The sequence below is a fragment of the Pholcus phalangioides genome, unplaced genomic scaffold, assembly GCF_987345545.1.
Source record: "Pholcus phalangioides strain wild (caught in Gottingen) unplaced genomic scaffold, Ppha-v1.0 ptg000012l_1, whole genome shotgun sequence".
In the NCBI taxonomy this organism is placed as follows: Eukaryota; Metazoa; Arthropoda; class Arachnida; order Araneae; family Pholcidae; genus Pholcus; species Pholcus phalangioides.
This window is the reverse complement of record NW_028301605.1, coordinates 9482683-9495552: the sequence shown is the minus strand read 5'-3', so window position 1 is coordinate 9495552 and position 12870 is coordinate 9482683. Positions and strand designations below refer to the sequence as shown.

General features: G+C 34.4%; 1 protein-coding gene across 1 annotated transcript in view; it reads left to right on the top strand.

Annotated features, from left to right (window-relative positions):
- Positions 1–12870, top strand: part of LOC149079438 (nuclear factor NF-kappa-B p100 subunit-like) — an 81841-nt gene that overhangs the window by 61008 nt on the left and 7963 nt on the right. The window contains exons 15-16 of the mRNA XM_089240161.1: positions 9631–9797; positions 12277–12504. Coding sequence (XP_089096287.1) covers positions 9631–9797; positions 12277–12504 — 395 coding nt within the window. The remainder of the gene's footprint in view (positions 1–9630; positions 9798–12276; positions 12505–12870) is intronic.

Below are 12870 nucleotides of genomic sequence, written 5' to 3'. Positions count from 1 at the left end.
CGATAAAACCTATTTCATACATACTTATATATACATTTAATACACACTTTTTTTATATATTTATATGATAAAATACTTTTTTTTCCTTTTTTTCACATTTTTTTTGTATATATTTTATAATTTTTTTAACATTTCATAGTTTTTTTTTATATATTTTTATTGTCTTTTTATTCTAGAAGCTAAAAAACGCTTCATTTAAAAAATATGAATCTTGGCTAACAACACAGGAAGATTATTTTTACTTTAAATGCTCAGCCATGCAATCAAGAGCCTTTCGCAAAGAGTCTAATTGCGTTACAGGAACATTAAATCTATTTTTTATCTCGCCATCTATTGATCTCGATATGTTTATGTAAGTGTTGTTCCTATATATTTTATTTTCAATAACTATGCCATTACCTACATAAATAGAATAAGTCCTGCTTTTGCTCTTCTTTATGTGATCATCCTCCAATACGAGATCATATTTTTTTTTGGTTTTGCTAATCCGACGTTCTGTTTCTGATTGGCTATTATTGTCCTCGTCGTCGTCAGATGAAATGTTTGCACTTTTACGTTTTTTTGTTTTTAATGAGTCTTCATTTCTAAATTTTTTATCTACAAAACAAAAAAAAAGAAATCGCCCCCTGTGAATATATAAAAAAACGCGATATAAAAATCTTATTGAGAAATCAATGTTCTTGAATTTTATTATTTAAAATCATAGCGCGAATAAAATAAGAGCTAAGTTGTTCTTTACACGAGAATAAAAAAAATTTCTTTGTAAAAACTTACCAGGAGTAGCCATCTCGTCTTCCGAGCTTTTCGTTTGTGTAATGTGAAATGGTAAGCAATGCACTGGCTTTTTATTTTAGATTCAAGGTCAACTCACGCGATTAATCATTCCTGTTAAAACACGATATAGCATACCACAAAAATAAACATGGTTTATATGACATTGTGATGCGTGAAAGACTTGAAGAGAGGGGGTGGTGGAATGTTATGGTTTTCCCCATAATTTAACTTCGGTTTTAAGATAAGGGAGTAGAGGAAGCAATTATTCATAGCTAAGCCAAGAATTATAATTTGATCGTAACCTTCAAGAAAAAAGGAAGATGATTACCGAATATGTGTTACGGAAACAATCATATTGTTTCTGATTTTCATTCACGATTTGACCTTCAAGAAATGAAAAGTGACCATTATAATGCATTAACATTTGTAAAACTTTTTTTATTTCCGGGATGGTTTTTACGTTTCTAATTTATTATTTAGCGTTTCGCGAGGTTGAGGTAATTACAGTGTAATTTGTTTAACAGCCTTGAATTTTTTATATCCATGAATAAAAAAAACCAACAAACAAATACTCGAGATATTTATTCTTAAGTTAAAATATTTTTTTTATTATTCTTACAAGTTAGATACAATATCATTGTAACATATACACACTGCATACACAATCAATATAATCTTACATATCAATGTTATAATGACAATATGTAATTTTTTTTTTACAAAGATATACTCGAGAGTAGTAAAACTCGAATACTAGCAGATTGTTTAATTAATGAAAAGATTTTGTTTTTTCACCAAAACACTGTGAATTTCTGTCACCACGGAATCCACCGATAACAGTTTAAAGTATGCTATTTTAACAGAATTAGTTATCAACGGTAGATCAAAGTCAGTTTCTAAAACACAGTTAACGCATTCCGAAATGCTGTTGTAGAAATTATCGCAAAATATATGTGGAACCCATAGTCCAGCTTCTAGTTTTAAAATGCAAAAACCATATAGTTCATCATCCATCAACGATGTTGGAATGCACTCATCGTGAAGTTTGGCCAGAATTTTCTTGTTATTCATTACTTTGAAATATTTTAGTTCCAATGGACAGCTATCGGGGTAATCAAGGGATACACTCATCGCACTTTTTATTGCTTGAATCATATCCGAGAATAATAAAGGTGTAGGGTGAGATGGTTTTTCGTTAGAGCGAACATAAACGTAACCATATTTCTGGTCCATCTTCAGAGCGTAGAATGATGAAAATTGAGATGTTCTAGCGTTTATATAATCACATTTACAAAATTTTAATTGGTGTATTAAAGCAAGCTCACGCAGTACTGTATGACATCATTTTGGGGGATACGGGAAAACTGTAGCATTTGTTTAGCAGCAAAAGAACACATTAACTTCTCGTTCTTTTCTTTATTGTTCGTCAATTCATTCAGTCTCTTGCCTCGCACGATATGTGTAAGGAAATACAAACAGAAAATGCCACATGATTTTGAGAACGGTGATTGGTACACAGTTTCATTATATTCAGTAACTTTTGAATTTCTACGAATAAATCGTAAGATATACACGTTTCTGCATTTCATTCCGTAACTATCAAAGTAATAACATTTTTCTTTATCAAAAAAAATAGCGATCCAATGAGAACCGGGCTTATTTTTGGGGTCTATATTTACAATATACGCTTTATGCTTCCTTTTCCTTTTTAGCGGAAGTTGATCGCAAGCAAAAACCCCTGCAAACACTGGTGATAGTAAACTATCACCGTGAGCGATTTGAAATAGATCGTTAGAATTCATATTTAGAAATCGGTGTAAATGCTTCTAGATTTATCGATTTGTATCGTTTTTGGGACTTGAGAATAAACAATCAATGTCATCGTCTCTGTTAAAGCTTCTGAAAATTTAATTTCGATAGATAGATTGGAGGTTTCAGGAGTGGAAATCCAATCACCTTCGCTTGAAAAGTCTGGAGTTAAATCCCATGCTATCAAGTAAAAACCGTTAGGATAATCTTCGTAGCTTATTGGGATATCAGTAGAACTGGAAAATTTGTTCAGGTCTGTGAATAATGACATATAATTTCTAACGTAGGATGTTGCAGAAGGAGTGTAAGGGTTTGATGGATACGTCATGCCATCTTTTCTTAGACATATATAATTTATGTTCGAATGCCTGAAATTGAATGGATTTTTTCTTTCATCACCACTGAAATTTTTGTTTGGTACTAGACCGAGAATCAGTCTACTGGGAATTTCACTCAAGAAAGCATTTGATATAACATGGCTTTGCAAACCTGCAGAAAGGGTAAAGCTTCGAATCTCACTGTGTTTAATCTGAAGCTGTATATTCCCTAATTCCAATGCTTTAGCATGTCCTAGAAGAACAGATGGAGCTATTTGTACTTTTCGAACGTACAAACTAGCCTCTGTGATTAGCAGCTGTGTGTCTGTTACATCACTCATTAGAACAAACGAATTTTTAGCGCGTTCTAGCTTTATGGTAAGGTCAACTCCATTCAATAAAAGTTTTGATTGGTTGGCTAAATCAAAATGTAATGGACCTATTAAATCCATCTCTCGTGAGGCTTTGCAACGTTCATGACGTTGTTTTAGACCAGAGTTTAAAGAGTTCAGAGGGGCATGGTCATCCATTTTGCCAGCAGTGTCAATGTAAAACAGCGAACTAGTCAAATGAGTTTTTTGTGCTGCACTCGAGGTGAACAAAAGTGATTCAATATATGCCTTGTATGCATAATTAGCGTAGTTGCTTATTGGTTTATCATTCAAAAATACTTGCAACGAAGAAAAACACGTATTCAAAATATAATTTATTGGTGTAGATTTAGAAGTTTCGGGTAAATCTGTCCCATCTTGTTTCACGATTTTAGCTTTCAAATGCAAATAAATATTCGAAGGGTCTATGTATTTCTCAGTGTTACTCCCACTAACTAAAAACTCGATTGGACCTTTTTGTGAGATACTTGCGATTGGTTTTACTTCTACAAAAGTAGAATCATCCACAGCCACTTGAATGAAGGGTTTTTCAAAAATATCTAATTCTGATTTCAAACACGGACATCCTTTTTGTTCCATATTGGAAATAAATGTGATGATATTTTGTTTTAATCATCTATTTTTATAACTTAAGAAAATAAATCTTTTCGCTTTTTCTTGGTTAATTTTTTTTTTGTGATTCTGCGTCGTTTTCGACCTGAACCTTTTTGGATCTTATCAATAACATCACTGGTTATTGAATCACGCATTTGCGTCAATCTGGATTTAGCAGCTGTTTTAAAATCTTGACCACTTATTACATCATTTGCAACGTTAGCAGATGTTTTCAAAATCTGTCGACCCAAATATCGACCACCTTTGGCTAGAAATGGAGTAACATATCTAAATATATTAGAAAAAAAACCATTTCCTCGTTGAATTAACCTGCCTTGAAAATATGGTAAGCCTCCTCCTGTTTGCTGATTGATATAGTAATTGCAACAAGCTCGCGCGCACAACATAGTGACAATACTAGATGCTTGTCACTATAATAAGAATCTGAAGAAAAAGGTAGTCTCTTTTATATCTCCATGAAAGATAAGACTAAAAAAACTTTTCCTGAGTGGAAATGAATTTTCGAACCAGATGAATCACGCAAAACAACCTCAATCGATTCGATAAAATTCCTCGATACGGAGCAATATAATGGACTTGGAAAGCTTAGTATAACCTGTTCATTATCTTTTTCTTTTAAGACAGGTATAATTTTAAGTAGTGGGGCCATGGTATTACCAATTAACTGACTGGAAATGATGTCTGTATAGATAAATATTTCTGAAACCCCAGCAAACAACTCAATTTCATGTTTTGAATGATATATACCATGTGGATAGTTTAGTTTTTCATACCCCAGAATATCTGCTAGTTCCTTAGAAAGATTTAACTCATGGTTCTGTGGTACAATTATTCTCGACATACCTTTTTTTAGCATTTGAAAATTAATTTTTTCAAAATGAGGTGTTAGTTGTTCACCTTTCGCATACAAACCAGGAGGCAGAGAAAAATTTTCGGTTTTTTGAACATCTATTTTACGTTTGAATGCCACTTCAGCTATTTCAAAAAAATCTGAATCATTGACATTTACAGAGTTTTTATCATAAACACTTGCTGTGACACCGTGAGAAAATTTTGTAACTTCTCTTTTCAGATTCATCATAGCTGAAAAAGATGCAGCATCCTTTTTATTGATAATCAATTCAAAACCTTCAGAGACTCTAATTTGAACGTATTTCTCAGTTTTATCGAGTGAAAATTCGACTGCATTTCTACCTGTAATCAACTTGATATTCTCATTTAAACCCGAAAAAAATGATAAATGAGAAAACTCATCTTTGACTGGTTTAACTGGAATCATATAGTTCGGGATATCAAAACTTCGTTTATCTACTAGTGTAAAGTATTGTTTACTTAAGTCCCTTTTACTAGGTGACCATGAAAACGTATTGTGTGTTGTCGAAGTTAGAACTTTATCCTCCTGAGGTAAACCCAAAATAGCCATCAACTCAGATGCGTTTCTATCAAATTTAATTTCGTATTCAGTAGGAATAGTAATTGTTACTTCTTTTTTTTTCTTTTTCACATTAAATGATATCATATTAGTATTAGCGGTGTGTAATATATTTTTATTAATATTCTCACTAAGTGTAGCAGTGTCATCTCCGGATAAAAATATTTTATATTCTCTAATGCCTGTATCATCAATCTGTTCAAAAAATGTTACTTGATATTTGGAGTTATCATCAGTAATGTTATACCATGTTTTAGGAATTATAATGTCTGTTAATGCGCATTTCCAATTTCCCTCAAGAAGCAACGGATTGAATAATTTTGTGATGAAATGACTCTGCGTATTTTCTGGAAACAAATCATTATTAGCGTTACTCGCGAGCGTTACGAAAAACTGATTCTTCATGTTTTTAAATCCGGTTCCCGTATCCATTCATTAAATTTCGAGCTGTACCCTAAAAATTTCACGTAGAATTCTTTGTTTTTACCAACTTTACGGGTTTTCAATATCTTTTCAATCTTCCAATATGCACTATCAAGCGGTTTTATAACCTTTTGTAATTCGAATTCGTTAAAGCGTCCAATAAGCGGTTCTTTTTTCAAATCAATCAAATCATAAGTTGGTGGTTGAGTTTTATACCGTGCTTTGATGAGAAAAATTTCTTGTGTCCAATTAGGTAGATAAGATTTATGGAAGACTTTCCTGGTTTTTGAAATTCTTACTTGGTCGTTTATTTTGAACTTGAATCTAACATTGTGGCTAGAGCCGTATAGTCTTTCAAAAATTTCTGAATGGTGAATTTTCTTAATTTTTGATGGGGCAAAACCAGTACTACGGTTAACCGAATCGTTGATTGATCTAACTAGCGCAGGTAAAAAGTGAATGTATTTATATTTCGAGGTGTGAGTGAATAGCCTATATATCTTGTCTTTAATTTGACGGATTTTTCGTTCAGCTAGCGCAGCTTTAAAAACTGATTGTGTTGAGTAATGTTCGATATTATTATCCCGAAAGAAAGTCTGTAGTTTTCTGTTGAACAACTCGGAACCGCGATCGGTATGGAGTTTTTTACACTTTTCTTGTTTGAAAAGCGCTTTGAAAGCATGCAAAACTTGGTCCTGTGATTTGTTTTTGAGGGGGTGAACGAAAAGTTTCCTTCGAAACACATCAACAACAACTAACAAATATTTTACCCCTTTATTGTATCGTGAATATTTCTTCATGTCCATCAAATCGGCTTGCCACAACTCATTAGGCCCTAAAGCTATTGTGGGTCGAGTTGGAAATTTGTATCTGACAGGTTTATGAAGCGTATAAGTGTCCTGACGCATTAGCCAATCTTTCGCTAACCGCTCAGAAATATTCGCTTTTTTTGCTAACTTCTTCACACCACCAAAAGAAGCAGGATTTTCCAAATCGTAGTAAATATCCCCTAATAATTCAGCCATTGAGCACCAGGTTCGTGCGTTCTACTTCGTTTACGTGCACTTCTCTTAGGTTCTTTTTTTTTAAATGGTACTCGCACTGGAGTGAAGTAGCCTTCAGGTAAATTCACCGAACTTATATTGCGTTCATCCGGAGAACTTTTCTTCTTTGGTGTTAGCAGACTTTCCTGGGCCAGTGAAGGAGAGTCTTGTGCAAAAGTTCTTTTAACCATATCATTTTGTATCCATTCGAATGGTATTCCAGTTTTAATCAATTTCATAAAAAACAATGGAAAAGCACTGGGGATTTCAGAAGATCTTCTATTTCTGAGTATAAAACTGAATATATCGATGATATGCGTACCTGGCAAAGATTTCCCGTCTATTAATAATTGTCCTTGTTCATTCCAGGATAGGTTAGCTTGCATCATTTTATCTATAAGTGGAAGAACATACTTCCTTGTTGTTTGTGGAATTGAAAGATATATCTGCTTAATTATCGGATCTTCGTCCACTTTTTTAGGTGATTCGATAACTGTTTCAGTTACATCAATCGATTCCTCAGGTTTTTGGATTGAAACTCTGACAGGGTCGTACGGAGTATGAACCAGTTTTTTGTATTTAGAAACGAGATTATTAAGTATTTTCACTTTGACGTCATCAGACATGTTGTTGGTATTCAAAAGATTTCCGATCTCATTTTCGGTTTGTGACTCCTCAGATATTCTCATTCGCCGAGGTAACAAATATTCTTCTGGAACTAAGGCCATTTTTTTAGCCATTTTTAACGCTGGAAAAGACTGCCTATTGCGCTGATCACAGAAGGAATAAGATATGGTAGAAACGCTCCACCTGTTTGATTAGATAATATCCGTTTCTTGACGTGGTTTGAGACCTTCTTGTCAGCAAGCTTTCTAATCACTGTCTTATATTTCTTAAGTTTAGAAACATTACAGTTCAGGTCCTTGTTATGTAGGGCATTATAGCATACTTCACATATAGAATGCAATTGGGATGGACTAACATTTTTCAGAACAGCACGACGTTGAAGTGGGGTTGCTTTTTGTAAGAAAGCAAGCATATGGTAATTTTTACGTATTGACTTCATTTTGTTGGAACAAAAACACAGTAGACACCTTCTGCGTCCGAGAAACACGAATCTCTCAAACGAAGCGCTTTGTTGCTTAACGGATGACAATCAACCAGCAAATAAGCATACGGTTTCTCAGTGCTTTTTTTATAAGCATCGATGAAGTATTTCGACTGACCCGGGAACATCTGACGAGCCAAACACTGAATTTGACTGCAATCCCTGTTGTTCCCAAATAAAATAAGATAATGAGTATTAAGGGAAATATTTCGAAAAATTTTATTTTTAGGAAACAGATTTTGAGTTAAAAGTATAACACTTTTATTGCCGTGATGAGATGTTACTGTAAATAAACGTGATACTTCATCATTTAAAGATTCTAATAAATCATCAAGAACCACGACATCATAAAAATCATCAAATGCTTCAGGTATGCCTTGGTAAAAATCTATTTTTGATTCTTCTATAAACCATGGCTGGAACATTGAATAACACCATAAGATATTGTTAATATCTCTCCCATAAAGATTACACTTTAATAACTTTCTGACTAAAGTTGTTTTGCCACTTAATGTGGGTCCAACAACTAGTGTAGTGGATGGGAAACGAAAATGATAAAGATCATTCATCACTACATCTTGACTGGCAAAGTTTTGAGAATTCATCTCTATTCAACTGCACACCGACAAAATATGGAGCTAGCTTCCCTTGATTGTTTTTAAAGAAATGTCTGATATCAAAAACACTTTTATTATCCTTTAAGCAAACATGAAAAAAGTAACTTCTTCCAAGATAAACCGATTCAAAACAAGATGAATTAGTGAGATTGGGCGTTAAAGCTTCTTTATCATGATTAGTGGTAAACAATATCAAGAGGAAAAAAAATAGCAGGCAAATAATGCTTATTACATAAAAAGAAATAAATCTTGTATGCCGGTTTTGAAAAGAGAGCATCGTTTTAAATAGCAACCTTGAATGCCGCATGACAAGCTTACAATTGCGTTATCTTAAAGAAAAGTTTTCTTTTTATTCAGGTTAACAACAAAAGCAGGTATATTATAATGAGATACGGAAAAACAACCTTGAGAGGGAGAGATTTTAAGTAATCGGACTTGCGATTTTTGGGTGTGGAGGTTTTCGTGTTTTATTTAGGGACAATTTTTGTAAAGGTGCAGCCAGAACGGGACAATTTTTGTGAGGGTGCAGCCAGAACGGGACAATTTTTGTGAGGGTGCAGCCAGAACGGGACAATTTTTGTGAGGGTGCAGCCAGAACGGGACAATTTTTGGTGCGGTGCAGCCAGAACGACCCAAAACACCACTACTCTCTCTGTGTGTGTGTGTGTGCGTGCGCGTGCGCGTGTTTTATTTTTTTTTTATATATAAAACTAGAAAACTCATTTCATGCACTGTGGCATGAAATCTCCAGAGGTGTAGATCGGTGGTTCTCAACCTTTGGAAGCCCACGGCCCAGTTTAATTTATTTTTGTAAGTGGAAGGCCCAGTCAAATACACGACTAATGGAAAATGAATGGAGGAAAATGAAACAGCAGATCAGTCGTGGCCCAGTACCGGGCCATGGCCTGGCGCTGGCGGTTGAGAAACACTGGTGTAGATAGTAGCCTTCTTACCCAGTTTGTGAGAGGGCCTGGGTTCCAGACCCGGCGGAGACTAGATGACTGTTCTTTCTGAGTCCATCTTGACATAATATCTATTCAGAAAATGTTTCCTTTACTGTTATATAATTGTTCATTTTTCTTTTCCCCTCTTGACACCAGGTGTTCCACCTTTGCATTATGCTATTATGTCGAAGTCATTGGACTGTGTGGAGTGCCTTTATGTATCTAATGCTTTAGTAGGAGAAACTGATGAAAAAACTGGGAGAAACAGCTTACACCTAGCAGCTTTGAATGATGCACAGATTTTAGAATTTCTTGTTTCCAAGGTAGGAAGTATGTTTCATTTTACCGATACATTTTCAGAATTCAGATTGTTAGTATCGCATTCATCAGTATGTAGTATGTTATGTAGGATTACAGTAGAGCCCTGATTATTTGAGCCTTGATTCTCTGAACTTCAGGTTATCTGAGGTATTTTTCATAAAATTTATTTTAAAAAATAGGTGCAGTAAATGATGTGACGTGCTAAACGCTTAGTGTCGCTATAAATTCATTCGGAAAATGCCACAGCCTGTAAAAGAGTTCCACAGGTTATCAATATTTCACTCTTGAAAAGGGTGATGTAACCTTTGGGAAAGGTGCCAGAACAATTAGAGGGTTGTAGAAGCTACAGATGCAATATGAGATCTTATGGGTTGACTTAATCGGGGGGTGATGGGAATTTGATTTTTCAGAGGAAGTCAATTATAAAAATAAATTTGGAACACTCTTGACTTGGCAAACATCTTGAGCCTATTGCACCCTATTGCTCCTTGAAGCATTTAAGAGTGCTTGATGACAGAAGACTATCTTTTAAAGCACTGCCTGTAATCTACAAAATGTCGTAAACTAGAAATACATTGCAGTATTTCATCCAACTTCACTATATTCTATATTCATTTGATAAATTTAATGCACTGTACAGTAATTATATATGCTGCTGTGGGGAGAGGAGTCAACTTTGGGGATACTCCGGTAGATTGAAAGTTGGGGGTAATCTTTCAGTTTATTCTTGACTTACTAGCTTTCAAGAAGCATTTTAAATGTGCAGAATTTCATCTTTCTTGAATATGTAAATTTTTTTTTTTTTTTTGCAAAACACAGTAAAACCTCGATAAGTCATCACCTCAAGTTATCGAAAAATTATGACGGCTTAAGCAGAGTTCCGTCAGTTTTAATGTGTCATGTTATGAAAATCGTATAAATTTAAAGTAATATGACATTTATTAAAGTATGAATCAAAATAACAATATTAATAAAATTTATAGATTGCAAAAGAAAACATAATAGCAATTTTTTATCTTTTTCATCTCTTATTATTTAAATTATTGTGATGAAATGTACTGTACACTTTGATTTATACTAGTAATTTTTAATTTAGACTAACAGAGCAACTGTTTGAATAAGTAGCTTTTCTTCATAACAGAACTCTTTATTGCACCTTTATTTTACATAGAGATCAAAAATTTAATTTTAGTATTTTAATTCTTCATCAGTAGTTCATGATGCAACTATAAAGTAATCTCAAACACTTTTGACTTGGTGGAGACCCTGGGCAGGGAAAAGTAAACAGAAGACTTCAACTTGAGAAAGAATGTCTCAAGTTTGTTTAAATTTCAAGCCCTAAATTAGTAGAGCCCATGCTTTCTATGATTATTTATTATCCGTGCCCGCATTGCACTTTGACTTTAACTTGATTCTTTGATTTACATAATTTTTGATTTCCTTGCACTATATGTAATCTTTGACATATCAATAAATTTTGGTGTTGCCGGAGATGCCCCCTGCCACGAAGTGCTTATGTTGCTTCTTGCAACAGAGCTTGGCTCTCCAATGGAGCCCAGGCAGAAATGAGATCTAGCTTGAACAGTCCCCCAACGTTCCAAAACCCTCAGTCGGCAAATGAACTTCCCCAGCGTAACTTTCGTTACTTAAACTGTTCCGTTTGGGTATATAGGATTTTATGGTCAATTTTAAGCATATGGCAATGATGTTAACAAGCTCTTTTTTTAATGGGAGCCATATAAAAATAGTCTGTTCCTCTTTTTGAAACTTTTTAATAGTGATGACTTAACCGAAATTAGCAACGAGTAAACGAGGATTTAATAACATTGTGATCTATGCGAGCTGGAAGGGTCTGAAGAAAAATGACGACTTAACCAGAGTGACGACATCAGGATGACGACTTAACGAGGTTTTACTGTATATCAATTGTATTTCTCTAGCGAGGGTTACAGAAGTATGTGTCTGCGCGTGCATGCGTCCGTCCATCCTCTGATACTCCTTTGAGAGAGGAGAGCAGCCAAAATCTCCTAGATAGAGATCAGTACCAGTCCAGAAGGCTTTGGCTCAGCGTACTAAATTTTGCTGATAATTTAGGGGGTCAGAGCATTTCTTACGTAGAAGGTGTCAAAAATTGGCAAAATTCAGCTTGTAAATATGTGCTTGAACTGCCCCTATGAGCTATGGGTGTGAGAGATTTATTACAATATCAAGTATCATTGTAATCAGTGCTGTTTTTTCTTTTACACCAAAAAATTTTGGATGTACACTAATCTTCATATTACCGTTTTGTTTGTATATGTATATGGGCTTTGCCTTCAAGCAGTCATGTTAATTAAAAATGCCAGTTAGCACAGAATCACATGTGATTCACTTTTTAAAAATTGTGTTATAAATTTGATTTCATCTTAGAACTTTAACATCCTTAAATGCACATTATTGTGTGCAAACACTGATTTTTGTGAATCTGTCTATTAATCTTAGGCGGAAGCTCTACATGAATTAGATGAGAAGGATGATGCAGGATTTACTGCTCTTCATCTGGCCTGTTCAGCAAAGCTTACTGAAAATGTAGATATTCTGATTAGAGCTGGTGCGAATCCATCCATATCTGTTGGTTGGCATAGTTCTGAAGATCATCAAGGTGCTTGTTGCAGCGATGAAGAGGAAACGGTTAGAACTGCTGCTGATTTGGCTGAAGGGAATGTTGAGGTAAATATTTTTACATTCTTTTAAAAAGGATTCAAAAACAAACATGCATCAGTCAAATTTATTCATTTGATAGAAAAATAATTGAAGGTGAATTCAAAAAATATGTATACAATAAAAAAAAGACCAGACACGACCCAGCTCTGACCCTTCCGGGATATAAGCCTTTTACCCATGTGAGTTGGGTCTTGCTGGGGGGAGCCCCGCCTATATAGCTAGGGCAATAAGTAGGATTTTTGTGAGGGGGAAATATGATTTTTCTCCCTCCAAAAAAAGTCATTCACACCTTTATTGACAAAAAAAACCCCATCATTTTTTGCTTGCTTCGTAGTAAAATTTTGGTAATTAGAGGTTTCCATGGAATTGATG